This window comes from Cololabis saira, chromosome 1, assembly GCF_033807715.1.
Source record: "Cololabis saira isolate AMF1-May2022 chromosome 1, fColSai1.1, whole genome shotgun sequence".
Taxonomy (NCBI): Eukaryota; Metazoa; Chordata; class Actinopteri; order Beloniformes; family Belonidae; genus Cololabis; species Cololabis saira.
This window is the reverse complement of record NC_084587.1, coordinates 27,774,895-27,793,037: the sequence shown is the minus strand read 5'-3', so window position 1 is coordinate 27,793,037 and position 18,143 is coordinate 27,774,895. Positions and strand designations below refer to the sequence as shown.

General features: G+C 43.5%; 1 protein-coding gene across 1 annotated transcript; it reads left to right on the top strand.

Moving 5' to 3' along the window:
* The first annotated feature begins 572 nt into the window (after window positions 1-572).
* LOC133453907 (perforin-1-like) lies at window positions 573-17,769 on the top strand. The gene is made up of 10 exons (XM_061733168.1): window positions 573-632; window positions 1,811-2,090; window positions 2,176-2,255; window positions 2,704-2,749; window positions 3,247-3,389; window positions 3,505-3,643; window positions 3,748-3,828; window positions 5,289-5,782; window positions 5,875-5,968; window positions 17,518-17,769. Exons 2-10 carry the CDS (start codon window positions 1,830-1,832, stop codon window positions 17,767-17,769), a joined length of 1,590 nt encoding a protein of 529 aa, XP_061589152.1. The 5' UTR covers window positions 573-632; window positions 1,811-1,829.
* Window positions 17,770-18,143: the final 374 nt, after the last annotated feature.

Sequence of the window (18,143 nt, the reverse complement as noted above, 5' to 3'; positions counted from 1 at the left end):
CATAATTGCCGTTCACTTTTCTTCTGACGTCCAATGTCACGGTTTCACAGTGTAGGATAGGGTTTTTTTTTTACTGTTTAACTGACTCTCCTATCATTCCAGATCCTGCCACCCGCATCAGCCAGAAATTCACTCATTCCCTTCACCTGTGCTTCCCTGCCAGGCTCCACACCTGGTTTCCTCATCATCAGTTCCCCTTATATACCGGCCCATTTCCACCTTCCTGTTGCCAGATTGTCGAGTGTTTATGCCTCGCTTTCCGATTCTGATCTGTTTTCTGCCTGCCTGCCTGTCTGCAAACCCTGCGACCCTACCTGATTCCCGGTTTTTGGATGTTTGCCTGCCCCTTCGGATTTGTTTGCCTGATCTGCCTGTCTTCCCGGTTTTTGACCCCTGCCCGCCTTTGACCCGATTAAAGCATCTTGGACTCTGATTCTGTTTGGTGTTGTGCTTTTGGGTTCTCTGTCTTTTGAGCCGTGACATCCAAAGCTGTAATCTTTACCTTTTTTCTCATTTACCGGTAATCTTCAGCTAGGTTTTGATAAAGGCTCAGTCATTCTCTGTCCTGCACCATTTCATTCAGGCTACTGGAAGGGTCCAGCAGCAGCAACATTTTTTTGCATCTGGAACAGGTACACACTATTTTTAAAACAAAATGGGAAAATGTCTTATTTTAAAATACTGCATGACTGCATTATGCAGCAGACAGAATGCGTAATTAAGGTATGGATTATTTTACAGAGGAAAAATGACCTGAAATGACTTCTTATTCTTATGTGCGACAGATAGCTTTTGTGCTGTGGGACTTTTTGTTGATAGTGATGGTTTTAACTTTATGATCTACTTATCTTGCAGTGAATATGACAGTCTAGAGATATTTTTAAAACTTAAAGCCCTAGAAAATAAATGATTCATGTAATAAACTTGTCACAACTTAGTGGGATCCTAGTTTGATTACAAATTGTCTGCACTGTATGGATCAAAGGATGATCACTCATGCACTTCGAGCATAAAGACTTAAATTATGATTTATATTTTTATTTTGGGGATTTACTGATGTCAACCACATGATTCTCTGTTTCTTTCAATTAGCTGGGTCAAACATACAGTACATAGCTGCCATTGTATAATACATCTATTTGTCAGCAATCTCTTTGTGTTGTAGTTTTCCTTGATCGATTACTGGAGTTTACAGGAAATCTTTTTTATCCTTAAGAAGTTGTAGACTTTATCTCTATCTATTAAACATAGATAGAACCCAATTCAAAACAATAGATTTGTTGTCAACTATTCTCAGTTCTGGATGAATACATTATCAGCTTTAGCTATCATGCATTGGTGCTGACAGAAGACATGCTTTCTCACAAAGTATAAGAAGACAATGCAAATGCAATTCAAATGCAAAAACTGCAGTAACAATTACGCTTTTACATCTTATCCATGAAGTCAACTGCCTTCAAAAGTGAACGTTGTTACCAGTGGATAATAGAGACTAATGAAGAGTTGAGGTTTCAACTCCATATTTTCCCAAATAATTAATGTTCGACTTCAGATTTAATTTACTTATTTATTCATTTTTATGTACAACAAAGCTTATTTTGAATCGTGACGCTGTTTCACATGTTCACTGCATACTTTAGTAACACTAAAGTATAGTTAAATTGATACTAATAATGAACAGGCTCTTTAAAAGATACATTAAGCGTACTGTAAAACAGAAAACCCCCATTTATACATCAACAGTTAAAATTATGATTTGTTATGTTTTTTTCTGTTTTATCTTTTTCCTTTCTACTCTCTTTGTCTAAAGATTTTTTTCACCTCCAACCATGCACTCCTGTTCAATTTCACCTCCTTTCTTCTTGAGTCTGCTTGTCTTTCTATGCCCTGCTCTTTCCTGTAGGATCGGGAACTACAGCCAATGTGAATCTGCCCCTTTTGTACCAAGCCACAATCTGGTGGGGGAGGGCTTCGACGTGGTCACACTGCAGCGAAAAGGAGCTTATGTGGTTGATGTGAACACCTTCCTCACCCCAAATAACACCTGTATCCTCTGCTCCAACCCTCTTCAAGGAAACGGACTGCAGAAAGTAATTAAAAATAGTAGCAAATGGTTATACACACGTTTATAAAAAACTTTATAAAAAAGTTAATGATGGTGTTTTTCATTTTCAGTTACCGGTTTCTGTCGTGGATTGGCGTGCATTCACCCGCTGCCGCACTGACAACCACAGGAGCTCACACACCTCTGTTAGGTACAGTACCAAAGAGCATCATCGCCACATTCATAGTGTAAACACATTTAAAAAAAAATTCTCTCCCTAAGACCACCAATGGCACCAGTTTTCTGCACAATGAAATCTTTCATCCAAGGAAGTATCAGATGGTTTTTGTTTGGCATAAAATAACATGTGCTTTATCTTAGTGGGATGATGCAACTCACTTGTATTTCCTCAAATTCAACCACTCAGCCTTTCACTAAAGCCCAAAAGTTAATAATATTTCCAACTTCGATACCAGTCATTTGTTTAACATTTTTACGACTTTTACGAGCATGCAGCCACAGAACTGAAACTTTCTCCTCATTCCATGTTCTTTGCTGCTTTTGTTGTGAGTTATAATTACAAGGTTTAAATGAGGGACCTTTGAAACTGTAAAATAAAATTCAATAATGATCCTTTTGGTTAATGTTTTCCTCCACAGCTCACTGATTAACACTTACACCAACCAGGAAAGCCAAGACTGGAAGGTAAGTGCGGCTGATACAACCAATTAGGTTGACCAGTAGCAAATAAATATGTTCACTGGAAATTTTACAAATCTGTCAGAGTGGGTGATTATCAAGTGCAAATGTGAACAATGTTTGTATTTGAATAACAAGAATCTATCAAGATGTGATCTCCATAACACACATCCGTTGAATCATCTTTTGTGTTATTATAAAACAAAGGAGAAACATAAGGAGTTAATTAATGACAATCCTGTTGTGTAAAAAAAAGAACATTGTTGTTTAAATGGAGTCTGTTCAAGGTATGATTGATGGTGGTAGCATCATGATTTGGGCCTGTTTTTCTGCTTGAAAGAAGGAAATGGCCTATTGTTGGTAAACCTATGGCTATTTTGGTATGGACATTTGACTTTGCTCAGCTCTGACTTAGGTTCAACTCCTCACTCAATGCAGTACAATCAGCTGAAAATAAATCATCCAGGAACACATTAGTTCATATTTTTCCCATATGTTTTCAGGTTGGCCTTGACTTGGATAAGTTTGTGTCTGCTAATTTGGCGGTGGGAGGAACACGCTCCAACACATACAACTTTGCCTCACTAAGGAACGAAGAGGATCGCTACACCTTTAGCGCACATACAGTCACTTGCAGCCATTATAGGTAAGCTGTGAACACTGTTGCATGACCACATAGTCTAGATATTTTTGTTTGTAAATTAAGTTTGTAAAGCTAATCCCCATTAATATAATTATTAATTTGTCTGTTTTGTGTCTAGTTACCGTGTTTCTGCCAGACCACCCCTCAGCTCTGAGTTCACAAATGACTTAAGCAGACTGCCAAGTCACTACAACTCCTCCACTAGTTCTCAGTACGACATGATCATACACACCTATGGCACGCACTACATTCGACAGGTAGAAACATATATGCAGATCCCTCATACTATTTTTTTTTTTCATTAACAAATTAAAATCTTTCTTAGTAATGTTTGTCGAAACCTAATGAAACTTCATTTTAGGTTTACCTTGGGGGGCGTCTAAGGCGAGTAACAGCTTCTAGAACCTGCTTGTCATCACTGAACGGACTCTCCTCCAATCAGGTACATGCAAACATACCTCACACACACAGACACTGTTCATCAGGTTTTGCTTACATCCATGGTGTTAAAGGGATTGTGACATGAAAAACACATTTTTCTTGATTTTTTGTGTTTTGTTGGGTGTCTTGACATCAATTACACCCAAAAAACAACAAACTTTTAACATTCAGTGTATTGTGTGCTTTCTGGGATTTTCTGCATAACTATGCAAAAACGGCGCATGTGGTTTGGTGGCGGATCGTTACGTAACGATCCGCTAAATCACCGCCCCCTCCACCCAGCTCCCTGCCTCCTCTTCTCTCCAGTGCACCATAAAGGCTGATTTATGGTTCCGCGTTACACCGACGCAGAGCCTACGGCGTAGGGTTACGCGGCGACGCGCACCATACGCTGAACCCTACGGCGTAGGGCCTGCGTCGATTTAACGCGGAACCATAAATGATGCTTAACACGGAGCAGTTTAGAGCCTCTTTTGTTCTAATCACCGGAGGAAAACTGCTAAGAAGACCCGCGGCCACTGACTGGACTTAAGATAAGGGGACAGTGCTGCTTGCATGCCTTTATTTTTATGATTGTTTGCTGTGGTTCGCCCTCCTGCTTTTCCGTGCATGCTTCGCCTGTCGCTCCGACGCCGTTGTGAGCGTATGGCTGGAGGAGGAGGAGGTTTGGAGGAGGAGCGGAGCAATGATTGACAGGAAAGGGGGGAAAGGAAGCATTTTTCACGGCGCAAAAAAACACTGTAATAAAAAGCCAGGAAAAGATTACTAGAGTGAAGTTTTTCTTGTTACACTCTTTTAGACACATTTGAGGGATGTTGCCCGAGACTTTTAATAGTGTTAAAAGCATGTTAAAAATGATGTCACAATACCTTTAAGGTCTGAAAGCTGTGAGCAGACCTTCAGCTGGTATTTCTGAGGTAGTGGGGCATTTGGGCAGCCACACCCACTTTACACTTTTGCCAAATCAGGCTTATATTTCGTGCTTTTTGTGCACATATAAAATGTGTGCACCTACTCTTGATTACTGACTAAGAGCAGTCATTTAATTTTGAGACTTGCATCACTCTGCCTTTCTTAAATTATGTTTGTTTGTTGGGGGTGGTTAAATAACAAGTGCGATCAAGCCATACCCCTAAGCAAGTCAGTAAATGCTAAATGCTAAAATGGATGGATTTTACCAAAATAAATAATTTGCATAAACATCTGCACAAGGCTATTTCCTGAAATTATGGAAAAGTCACACTTATCTTGGTCATAATGTTGAAACTAATTTTATTTCATTTTAATATTATGAACTTGGAGATCTTGTTCTCAGTAACTATTTAAAGATTACATTTTGCAACAAATCCACCACCTTCATATTCTATTTTATTTTCAAATGTTGAAAGTTAATGTCCAAACCTTTGAATACCGTTGTTTGGACATTGAATATTATATATCATTGCCTCTCTTGTCATCCAGGTCCACTCCTGTTTATCCACGGGTTTCTCCGTTGGACTGGGCAAGGTAGGGATCTCCACTGTCCAACAGTCTTGCCACAAGGTTCTCCAGAACCAGGATGTCTCCACCAAATACATCTATGGTCTCAGCCAACACTACACAGAGATCTCAGGAGGAAATGGTTGGTTGGGGGACTTTTCAATGACTCGTAATGACTCTCTGGGCTACATAAATTGGCTGGGGACCCTGAAGGATCACCCGGATATTGTTTCATACTCTCTTCGGCCACTGTATGAGCTCATGCCAAGTGACACACAGAAGGCAGGGATGAAGGCTGCCATTGAGGATTACCTGGGGAAAAATGCTAGGAGGACTTCACCCGGAGAACGAGTGTGTGAGAGAACCCCTAACCTGGCTTCTAACTGTTGTCCTCTTAGTACCAGGATGGGGACATTGGCAGTGACCATCGTTCGAGCCTGGGACCTTCAAGGAGATTTAACTGGCAAAACTGAAAGGTGTGTTAAGGAAGGATGAGAGGATGAGATACTACAATGATATGTTAGAAATGTTAACCGGAATGTGCTTCTTTGTTCTCTCAAATTCACAGCTACGCTAATTTCTGGTTCGGTCCACACTATCGCAGGACTCATATGATTCACTCAAACGACCCCACGTGGAACGCTTATTACAATCTGGGCACGGTCAGTCAATTTTTATTTCATGAATGACAAATTACCCTGGCCTGGCAGATAAGGCACTGCATAAAAGTGTGTAGACAACAAATATATACAGGTGGAAAAATCTGTGAAAGTAAAATAAAATAAAAAAAACAAGAACAAATAGGAATAAAGTGCATTACTATGGGCTCAAATTAATGCCATAAGTATTTTGTATCTGTAAATAAACTTTGTACTTGTAGAAATATTTTGTGCGTGTGCAAAAAATATTTGTACTTGCAAAAAATATTTGTACTTGCAAAAAAATATTTGTACTTGTAGAAATATTTTGTGCGTGAGCAAAAAATATTTGTACTTGCAAAAAATATTTGTACTTGTAGATACAAAGCTACAAACTTTTTACAAAACCTACAAACTTTTTACAAAGCTACAAACTTTTTACAAAGCTACAAACTTTTTTTACAAAAGCTACAAACTTTTTTTACAAAAGCTACAAACTTTTTTTCAAAAGCTACAAACTTTTTTTACAACTACGAGGTATGGCAGTGTTTTGACGTGCCAAAACTAAAAGCCAATCAGCTTTGGCACGGATTTCAAAGTGTTTCTGGAGAGCCAATCAGCACATTGCATCGCCTACTGACGTCGCCGCCATATTGGATGTGGGAGACTGGGCTGCAAACTAAGTAAATGGACTTATTTTCATAAAGTACAGACTTTTCAGTAAGTCGTGCGCACGAGATAAAAAGTCGTGCGCACGACTTTTTATCTCGCGTGAGTTAGGAAGGCGGTCAGTGAGAACAGAACACTGGGATTGAATAATTAGGCCGAAAGGAAACCCCCAGAAGTGACATATCCGCTCACTTCAACATATACAGCTATTGATGCCAAGCATTTATCTAGTCGTCAAAGTCCGATCTCGGGAAACTGGCTTCACAAACTACGTTTTAAAAGTGGAACTATTTCCAGAGGCGGAGTTGACACAAAGTGCTTCGACATTGTCACGTGAGCGTGCTGGACCAATCAGAGTGGCCGCTGGTCAAAGATCGCTGCCTACAGTGCTGATTTTATTTGTAGAAATAAGCTTTAAATTGCACTAAAATGACTACAAACAATGTTATATGTAAACGAAAATTAATCTGAATTATAAACCTAAGAGACCTGCTACAGTGATAATGGGAGTCACCGTGATTTGTCCAGCATGATCACATGACCGGGTCGAAGCACTAATTTGTCTAATCCGCCACGAAAATAAAAATTATGATATTAAAACATCAACTGTGATAAGAGTTCCTCGAGAATTTACTTCGACGAACTACCAAATGTTTACTGTAGATAGTGTTTCTTGAAAAAGTGAAAATGTATTAAAAAAGTTAGACTTGCAAAGACTTTTCACATTAAAGCGGAGATAAAAAGTTGTGCGCACGACTTAAAAATAATAATTTCCATGTCACCTCCAGGGCTCCGTAATAAAGGACCTTTCCACAAAGAAATTTACGTTTTACATCTCATTTATTCATTCACACACGCACTAATATACTTGTTGGGAAACAGTTAGGCACCAAATATAATATATCTCAGATGGCAAAAATAAGAACTTTATTGATCCCACATAGGAGTAATTCATGTTATATCAGCTATAGAGAACAAGGTAGTGCCGAAACACAATATATATCCCCCCCTCACAAAAATAGAGACATATTTTTTCATCAATAAAACAAATTTAAAAAAAAATCAAATAACAAAATAACATATTTGAACAATTTTTCAGACAATAAAATAACAATAACAATAAAATGTAATGTAATGTATAAAAATGTAAAATATGCTTTGTTAATGAGAGAATATGTTTCTCTATTTTTCTTATTTTTGTGAGGGGGGATATATATTGTTTTTCGGCACTACCTTGTTCTCTATAGCTGATATAACATGAATTACTCCTATGTGGGATCAATAAAGTTCTTATTTTTGCCGTCTGAGAAAATTAAATATATTATATTTGTTGCCTAACTGTTTCCCAAGTATATTAGTGCGTGTGTGAATGAATAAATGAGACGTAAAATGTAAATTTCTTTGTAGAAAGGTGCTTTATGAAAATAAGTCCATTTACTTGTATTAGTTTGCAGCCCAGTCTTGCCACATCCAATATGGCGGCGACGTCAGTAGGCGATGCAATGTGCTGATTGGCTCTCCAGAAACGCTTTGAAACCCGTGCCAAAGATCGCTGATTGAGTCTTAGTTTTGGCACGTCAAAACAATGCCATAACTCGTAGTTGTAAAAAAAGTTTGTAGCTTTTGAAAAAAAGTTTGTAGCTTTTGTAAAAAAGTTTAAGGCTTTGTATGTACAAATATTTTTTGCAAGTACAAATATTTTTGGCACACGCACAAAATATTTCTACAAGTATAAATATTTTTTGCAAGTACAAATATTTTTTTCACACGCACAAAATATTTCTATAAGTATAAATATTTTTTGCAAGTACAAATATTTTTTGCACACGCACACAATATTTCTACAAGTACAAAGTTTATTTACAGATACAAAATACTTAATACTCTTAATTTGAGCCCATACACTCCCATCATCCATTAGTTTCATACAATATATAGGTCAAAGCCATTGACTGCATAAAACGAAAGTTATGAATGTAATTATGGTTCTATGAATCCCGAATGCCTGCCAGAGGCGGTATGTATACCAACAACGTCACCTGTGACCCCTGGATGACCTGGAGAAGTTGCAGGCAACAGGACCACACCCAGTGGGTGGGGACAGGCGACATTCATCCTGTAGAACCTGGAGAAAGTATCCGGCGACGCCCATGAGGCAGCGGCACAAATATCCTCCAGGGAAACTCCGCCCAAGACGTGGAGACGCTCCTGGTGGAGTGGCACCTCACACCAGGCGGCAGGGGATGGTTACTTGCCCCATACGCATGGCGGATGGCATCTACAACCCAGTGGGACAGACGCTTTGCAGAGAGAGCACAACCCTTGTTAGGGGCCCCATAGCACAGGAAGAGCTGCTCCGACTGCCGAATGCATGCGGTAGCTGCAACGTAGGCCCGTACTGGGCTCAGGCCCATACTGGGCACAACAGATCCAGCTCAGCCCTCCTCTCTCCTGGCGGAGGGTCAAATCGTGCAAGCCGTGTAGGCTGGTTGAGGTGAGAGCGTGACAGAACCTTAGGGAGAAAAGCCGGGTTCGGCCACAGAGTAACCCCCAAGCCATCAGAGTTCCACCTCAGACACAAGTCACTAAGGCCCAATCTCAATACTCCCCCTACTTTTCTTCACTCGCCCTTCTTTTCTCCACTCGCCCTTCTTTTCTTCCCTAACCCCTAAAAAAGAAGGGGGAGATTTTAAGGCACTTGAGATCTAGGGCACTTGGCCCAGGTGCCTGTCCCATTTCTCCTACTCCCCCTCGTTTTCATCCCTAACCTGATCAGGAAGCAGAGAGCCAAAAGCTGTTTTAATTTCAGCTGTAGTGCTGTTAATATGGCACTTTATTAAGTTTTAATATTTTTTCAGGGATAAAGGTAACCTTAAGATCCGCAACCTGGGCTCAGTTTATCCAAATAACGGCTGTTAAGAAATTTGACCCGATGTTTTCGGAGATGAGAAGAGCCGCCGCCCCCGGGGAGCAGCCTCAGCTCACAGCCCGAGAAGAGACGTGTCCGCCGGGTCAAGCTGCTCCGTCAGCCCCGGGAGAGAAAGTCTCTCCCGAGACGCAGCTCCGTTGAGAATTACGCTGGCTGAAATAAATCATTTAGGAAGATGTTGGTTTAATAGATGAAATCTAACAGTTGTAGCTACCCCTGTTAAGAAATTTGCTCCGAAATTTAGAGATTTCTGTCTGCCGGCTCCGGAGTTTGGGTCCACGTTAAATCGACGCAGAGCCTACGGCGTAGGGTACGGCGTAGGGTACGGCGTAGGGTACGGCGTAGGGTACGGCGTAGGGTACGGCGTAGGGTACGGCGTAGGGTACGGCGTAGGGTACGGCGTAGGGTACGGCGTACGGTGCGCGTTGCCGCGTACATCGACGCAGACCTTACGCCGTAGGCTCTGCGTTGGTGTAACACGGAACCATAAATCCCTTTATTCTGGCGTGATCTTCGGCAACTTTATCTGAAAGTGTGTAAATTACCCAGATAACAGCTGGATTACTTTGTGGTTTCTGAAGACTATTATATCAGAAACATCCAAAACAAATCTGACGAGTCACAGGATTATTTCTCTCTATTTCTCTGAGACGAGTCTGCCTGTTTGCCTTCGGTCGGCGAGTCAAATCGACGCAGAGCCTACGGCAAAAGCATTCTGGGAAATTTTCATACCCCCTCGCTCGCCAAGTCAGCATCTGAAATCCCTCGATTTGAAGGGGCTATTCTCAGCCCCTAGCCCTTGTTATGCCCCCTCCCCCTAGGTGAAAAGAGGAATTGGGACACCACTACCTTCACGGGAACGCGCAAAAGTTAGGGTTAGTGAAGAAAACGAGGGCGAGGGGGAGTATTGGGACGCAGCCTAACAGACAGGGCGTGCAGCTCACTGACACGCTTTGCAGAGCAAATGGCCAGGAGGAATGCGGTCTTGCATGACACCCACTTCAGTTGCGCCTGTACCAAGGGTTCAAAAGGAGGCCGGCCCAGAGCATCCAGCACCAGAAGAAGATCCCATGCTGGGGGTCTCGGGGCTCTTGGAGGAAGCAACCTCCGAGCCCCCTTCAGGAAGAGGGACACCAGACTGTGGCTCCCTAATGTGCCATTGTCGACCCTTGCATGTCGACACGATATAGCTGCCATATACACCCTCAGTGTAAAACGAGACCGGCCCTTGTCCAGGAGGAACTGCAGGAACTCAAGGACAGTAGGCACGGAACAATGTACCGGGTCTTCACTTCGACCCCTACACCAGTCGGAAAACAACTTCACCTGTTGGCATACTGTAGCCGAGTGGATGGTGCTCTGGCATTCAAGATGGTACGCCTAACAGGGTCCACGCAACTGCTCAATAGCGGTTCGGGGACTCCAGCAGACACACACACAGTTGGAGGCGTTGGGGGTTGGGATGCCAGATCCGACCCCCTAGCTGGGATAGGAGATCTCTCCTACCGGGGAGGCACCATGGTGCACTGCGGAGGCTGTGCAGCAGAGGGAACCAGTCCTGCCCGGCCAGAAGGGGGCCACGAGCAGAATTCTGTGACCCTCCCGAAGGACTCTCTGAACTACTGGACGAATCAGGGGAGGTGGGGGGAAGGCATATAGGAGGCATATAGGGCCGTGTGAGAAGGTCATCCGTGATCTGACACTGGGGTCAGGGGCACCTTGCATCCCGTCTCAGAGCCTCATCAGGGGCCACAATGAGGGAAGCGATGGTGGCCTCAACAGGCGGCATACGATCTAGGCCAACTGTTGCTCCATCGCAGATAGCCGCCAGGGTTCGACTGTCAGCAGAAAGCCGGGAGCAAGCCTAAGGCCCAATCCCAATTCTCCTTCACTCGCCCTTGTTTTCTTCACTCGCCCTTCTTTTCTTCCCTACCCCCTAAAAAAGAAGGGGGAGATTTTAGGGCACTTGAAATCTAGGGCACTTGGCCCAGGTGCCTGTCCCATTTCTCCTACTCCCCCTCGTTTTCATCCCTACCCTGATCAGGAAGCTGAGAGCCAAAAGCTGTTTTAATTTCAGCTGTAGCGCTGTTAATATGGAACTTTATTAAGTTTTAATATTTTTTCAGGCGTAAAAGTAACCGTTAAGATCCCCAACCTGGGCTCAGTTTATCCAAAACACGCCTGTTAAGAAATTTGACTCGACGTTTTCGGACATGAGAAGAGCCGCCAGCCCTGGGGAGCAGCAGCAGCTCACAGCCCGAGAACAGACGTGTCCGCCGGGTCAAGCTGCTCCGTCGTCCCGGGAGAGAAACCTGCAGTTCTGTTGAGAATTACGCTGGCTGAAATAAATCATTTAGGAAGATGTTGGTTTAATAGATGAAATCTAACAGTTGTTAGCTACGCCTAAGAAATTTTCTCCGAAAATTAAGAGATTTCTGCCTGCCGGCTCCGGAGTTTATAGGTCTGCGTTAAATCGACGCAGAGCCTACGGCGTAGGGTACGGCGTAGGGTACGGCGTAGGGTACGGCGTAGGGTACGGCGTACGGCCAGAGCCGGATTAACAGAGAGGCAGAGTAGGCACGTGCCTAGGGCCCGACAGGGGGGGGGCCCAGACAGAGGGGAAAAAAAAAAAAAAAATGTTTTTTTTTTTTTTTTTTTTTTTTTGTCTGCACACATATTAATGGTTGATAACATGCCGGTAAAAACCTAAGGCATATATATATGTGCATTATTACTATATTTAGTATACATACATATATATATACGCATACATACGCACAGGGCCGCCGCAAGGGATGTGCGAACCGTGCGACCGCACGGGGCCTGGCGCCCCAAGGGGCCTGGCGCCCCAAGGGGCCTGGCGCTATGGGCCGTTTTTTTTTCCCCTATTTTTTTTTTTTTTCTTTATAAATATCAACAGTCACGTTCCATTACAGACCTAAATGTGTACTAGTCTGTGCATATCAATAAATATATGTGCAATGATGACGCGTGTCTGTTGTTCAATCCAATGATCAGACCAAGCGCAGACACAAGCTGCTCTGATCCAGACGGGTGGAGGTGGAACAAACTGTCACACAATGTCGAGAAAACGAGACAGATTCAGGAAATTTCCATCAGGGGATGAAAAAAGAAAAAAACTAAAGACAATGGAAGAGTTTAATGCCTCTCTGAAAGGCACGTTTGATAAATTTGTTACAAAAATCACCGATCCGCTCGGGTCTCAAGCAGCCGTGGGGCCCCGCGTCGAGGTAAGCCCAGATGATGATGAGGCAGGGGAAGGTATCCAGTATTTTGCTAATTGGAGAGTTAAAATTGCGCATAGAGACACCAGATCCGACCCGAAAAACTCGCGCGCGCTCGCTACGCTCACGCGCGAGGGCCACCCTGGCTATTTCACACAGGGCCTCGCAAATCTCTCAAACGGCTCTGCATACGCATACACATACATACATATACACATACAGACATACATACTACAGCACACTTTGTCTTACTGCAAATTGTATTGGTCTTTGTAGATTTGACTTCTTATTTAACTATTCAATTTAATCAACACATTTAATTAAGATTTTCTGCAAAATGCTCACAATCGATAAGATAAGGATAATTTAATAGCATTTAATAGAGCATTGTAATAACGTATAAATAATAAAAATCTAAAAATAGTCTGATAGACTGTTTAATATACAACACATGACTTATTTTGGAATACAAAGAACAAACTTGACTATGACTTTGCTATGTAAAATGTGAATTAAGTTTTATTAGTAACTTTGGTAAGTTTAAGATTTCATAAATAACATCGATGGAGGGGGGCCCGAAAATCACAGTCTGCCTAGTGTAGTCCATGTATTTAATCCGGCTCTGCGTACGGCGCACGTCGCCGCGTAACCTACGCCGTAGGCTCTGCGGCCATTTTTAACGCAGAACCATAAAACAGCTCCGCTATCTTCACTTCAGCTTTATCTGAAAGTGTGTAAATTACCCAGATAACAGCTTTGTGGTTTCTGAAAACTATTATATCAGAAACATCCAAAACAAATCTGACGAGTCACAGGATTATTTCTCTCTATTTCCCACAAAAAAATGCTTGCTCCCTTGGTCACAATCTGAGACGAGTGTGCAAATGTTGTGTTTTCCCTCGGTCGGCGAGGCAAATCGACGCAGAGCCTACGGGGTAGGTTACGTAGCCTACGGCGTAGCTTCCGTAGCCTACGGCATAGGTTACGGTGCCTACGGCGTAACCTAACAGCCTTTACTCCGGCGCGATTCTTCGCGAACAACGGACAAAAAAGGGATTATGTACATTCACTGAGTGAATATTATGAAAGTAAAATATATATTTGTCGCTAGAAATGTAATCAAAACGCATTTTTATGCAGAAACTAACTCAAAATATTGATTTATTCACTAAGAAATGTCCGCCATGTTTTTTTTTTTTATTCAGTCCGCAAATGACAACGAAAAGCATTCTGGGAAATTTCAGCCCCTCGCCCTCGTTATGCCCACTCCCCCTAGGTGAAAAGAGGAATTGGGACACCACTACCCTCACGAGAATGCGCAAAATTTAGGGGTAGTGAAGAAAACGAGGACGAGGGGGAGAATTGGGACGCAGCCTAAGTGTATTTCCAACAGGCCTGTAACTCCTTCAGGCCTGCGCCCGAAGAAGGCACTTGCAGGAGCCGGCTCCGCCTGCTGTGCGATGTCCAGCTGCAGGCGATCTAGGGCCAAGCGCATGACAGCATGCATGGAGCTGTCCTCTTTCTCCGCCAGCAAACTCCGAGCGGAGGAATGAGAGCCCGGCCCTGAGGCCTGGGAGACCCCATCTCCCACATCTCCACCATCCTGGAAGTAGGTGGCCGAAGCTGCTAGGGAGAGCGTATCATCCTGAGGGAACAGCTCTGGCATCGAAGGAGAGTGTTCCCTCACCACATCCTCCTCCGAATGGACAGCAGGTGGGGGGGCCCTGAGCATGGCCCTCATCTGGGTTAACTCAGCAGACAGCTGATCCACCTTCGAAGAAAGCCTGTCGTGACCAGACTTTGGCTTCTTGGAGGGCACAGCCACAGTCGCCTCCGCCCGGCGTTTGGAGCGCCTAGGTTGGAGCACGCAGCCTGAGTTGCCTCCTTCACCCCCTGACTGTTCTAGCTCTGCCAATCTGGCAGTTCTTAAAGCCAAAGGCATGTAGCTGCAGTTCCTACAGGGATGGTCGGACAGCGCCTCCCTCAGGTGCTCAGGGCCAAGGCAGGTGGGGCAGAGATCATGCCCATCCTCCGGCTGCAGAGGGGCCTCACAGGACACACAGTAGTGCAGCACCTCCATGTTGGTTGCATCACACCACTCCAGGCGCCAAGAGCGTGGACGCCACTGGTCGCCAGACAATCGAGCCTAACACTGGGGAGAAGGGGCCTATACGCCACCTGTACCAGCCAAGGCAATGTCTTGACAACACTCCAGACCACCCGGGCGCGAACGCTGCGGTCAGCTAGAGCAGAAACAGCGAGTGCTGGAGGGAGGCAGCGTGTACCCAGTCTACACGGCGGGCATTAATACATTTTATGTTTATGTTTTATGAAAAGCACTTTGTGTTACATTTTTTGTATGAAAGGTGCTTTACAAATAAAGTTTGATTTGATTTGATTTGATTAAAGTGAGACCATATGCTGGGGGGAGGGAGCGCGTAGCTACGCTGCCTACACCAGCAGAGGTCGGTTTAAGATAGCAGCTGGTAGTGCAGCCGTCTCACATCAAGAAGGTCCTGGGTTCGATTCCCACCAGGGACGCTGTGGGCGCTGAAGTGCGTGTTAGTTCCCCCATGACTTCAGCGCCCACACCCTGGGTGGGGTTGGCGAAAGGGCCTTTCTGTGTGGAGTTTGCATGTTCTCCCCGTGTTCCCTTGGGTAGCTAATGTGAGCTACCCTCACAAAAACATGCAACAGTCCTGGGCTATACATGCCCCCTCTGGCCGGCCGGGGCACCAGATGGGGTGGGGAGGATCTGGCTTGAATAACGTAATCCTTCCAAGCGCTCCGTCCGGCCAGAGAAGCCCCACCCTGTCTAGTGAAAAGAAGCGGCCTGCTCACTCCTCAGGATAAGGAGGAGACCTGAGCTCAGTGCAGGGCCCTCCCGGGGTTGGTAGAGGATGGTAATGCCCAGGACTGGCACTTAGGTAGAGCACTGGGTGATGAAAATGGGAAAAAATCGGGAATAAAAATATTTAAAAAAAATAAAAATAAGATAACTAATAATATACACACTGGCAGCGGGGAAGCGCTAACGCAACCCTCCAGCTGAGAAAAGAAACTGCAAACGCAACCGTATCAATAAACAATGCAAAGAACTCAGTAGTCACATACAGTACCTCGTCCCGGCTAGAGGGGAGTGACAGCACCGGCTCACCGGCAAACACAAGGACACACTGCGTCCACATGCTGACAAACTCCGAAGAAAGTTTTGCCGTCACAGTTCCTGGAAGGCGAATTGTTCGCTCCTCCGACCGACCAAACGGTCACAGAACTACCAGGGACGAGCTACAAGTTAGATTTGGTTGAAATGCGGTTTCAACGGGTCCAAAACAAACCTGCGCATGAGAAAATGAAAAGGAACTGATCCTCTGACGACGCCAGAAGATATCGACTTCTCCGGGTCATCCAGGGGTCACAGGTGACGTTGTTGGTACATACTCGAACTGCGTATGCGCAAAGGGGAATATTCAGTGCTTGAAGCAGGGATGAAATAGAACAATGGCTCCTTCAGCCGACCACCGCCAAAATATCTGGGGCATTGCCATCCAGCCTCTAGCGGCCAATCGAGGAACTGCAACAAATCTTGGTTCTGCATGAGCCTGAATCCAAAAGTTAGTTGATTGGCGCTTCTTAAACCATAGCACATAAGATTATAAAATGTCACTGTCTAAATGAGAGTATTGTACAAGGGCAAAACTCCTTTATAGTCGACCTATGCTTTGTTTTCCCATATATTATGCACCAAATCACAGTAGCTAGTGACAGGAATCTGTTTTTATTGAAAAAGTGTTTTAACAAAAAGTGTTTTAACAAATAACATATTTCTTACAACTAACTCAAACTTTAGTGGTCAAGTCAGATTGAAGCTTGTGGGTTTGCTTTGCTGTACTATGCCAACATAAAAAATCATTTGATAGCACTCAGTGGCCCACTGCACAGTAGAGTGGAATAATCGTGCAACCCTTGATCCAAAAACTCCCAGACTACATTCATGTGTTTTTATTGACAGCTGACTGCATACACTCCATCAACTCTTGTTTTGTGCTTTGAATTAAGACAAAAAATGCGCCAATGACTAAAATGTAAAATTTATCATAATAAATCATCCTGTACCTTTTTAATTTTTAAAGGCCCAGTCAAATGGAAAAAACAACCTAATTTGGTGACACTAAATATTATGGAGCAAGGCAAAAAAGTTAATTAATGTTTGATAAATAAATAAATAGGCTGTGAGTCAATATAGTTTGAGTCATGTGATCAATCCCAAATTACACTTTTTTGTTGTTGTTGCAGACAGTATTTTCAAAAGATGGGGAAAGAAATCTAAACGGTTAATTAAAAATCTAAAAAAAAGTTGTAGCACGGCGTGTGCCACGGGGCCCGACCGACAGGATGGAGAGGACACGGAGTTTCTGTGTAGAATCCTGTATTCACCCAAAGCACACACACACGTGCCCAAGCACCTTCTCCCCCGGCATCACCCACCAGTCTCAGCAGCAGCTTCTCCTCTTATAAGGCTGGCAGGGTTGAGAGGTTGACGGGACACACCTGTGTCCCATCAACCTGAGTGGCTGCACCTCCTCCACCCTGCCACAAAGTTTTTAGCTTGGTATATAGTAAAACACTGTTATACATTAAGTGGACTTTTCTTGTTACTAAACTTGATTATCCACTACATTTGTTCATGGATAACACCAGAGTAAACCTTAACTCTTTTGTTTCTAAAGGTGAGCACAGACTTGAATTTGAAGGTGGAGGTTTGGGACAAGGACTTACGCCATGATGATCTCCTTGGAATTTGCGTGAGGTCTGTGAGCCCGGGGACACACAGATTCACCTGCGGGGCAAAGAGAGGTGGCTTTGAGGTCCATTACACTTTGACCTGTGATCCTCACCTGATTGGAGACAAATGTCACCTTTACAAACCTTCTCCACCTTCTCCCTGGTCTTTGCCTTGTTTTTTTTACAGAATATGTTGAAAAATGTACAAGCTACAACATTTTGACAACACAACAATCAGCTGATGCGTAGTCTGACAGGCTGCAAGTCCTGCTGTCATGTTAAAACTGTCAAATCCTTCATATGTCATAATTAATGTAACCTCCTCATCCAAATAAACAAATCAAAATATATGTTTAAGTTGTTGACCGTGATTTCCATCTGTTGAAGAAGTTGAAGAATGTACGACATGCAATCAGTATTTTCTAATACTTGAGACACCTCGAAATAGACAACAAAACTTGAAATCCATGAAAATAAATTAATCATTTTTTATTAAAATGTCTTATGACAGTCTTTCTGAAAACCTATAATAATTTAAAAAAAATAAGTTTACTGATCAAATTTTCATAAA

Excerpts from the sequence above, each read along its gene's own strand:
- LOC133453907 (XM_061733168.1), top strand. The coding sequence starts at position 1,830 with ATGCACTCCTGTTCAATTTCACCTCCTTTCTTCTTGAGTCTGCTTGTC. Across the intron at positions 2,256-2,703 it reads AGCTCACACACCTCTGTTAG|CTCACTGATTAACACTTACA; the intron begins GTACAGTACCAA and ends TTTCCTCCACAG. Across the intron at positions 2,750-3,246 it reads AGGAAAGCCAAGACTGGAAG|GTTGGCCTTGACTTGGATAA; the intron begins GTAAGTGCGGCT and ends ATATGTTTTCAG.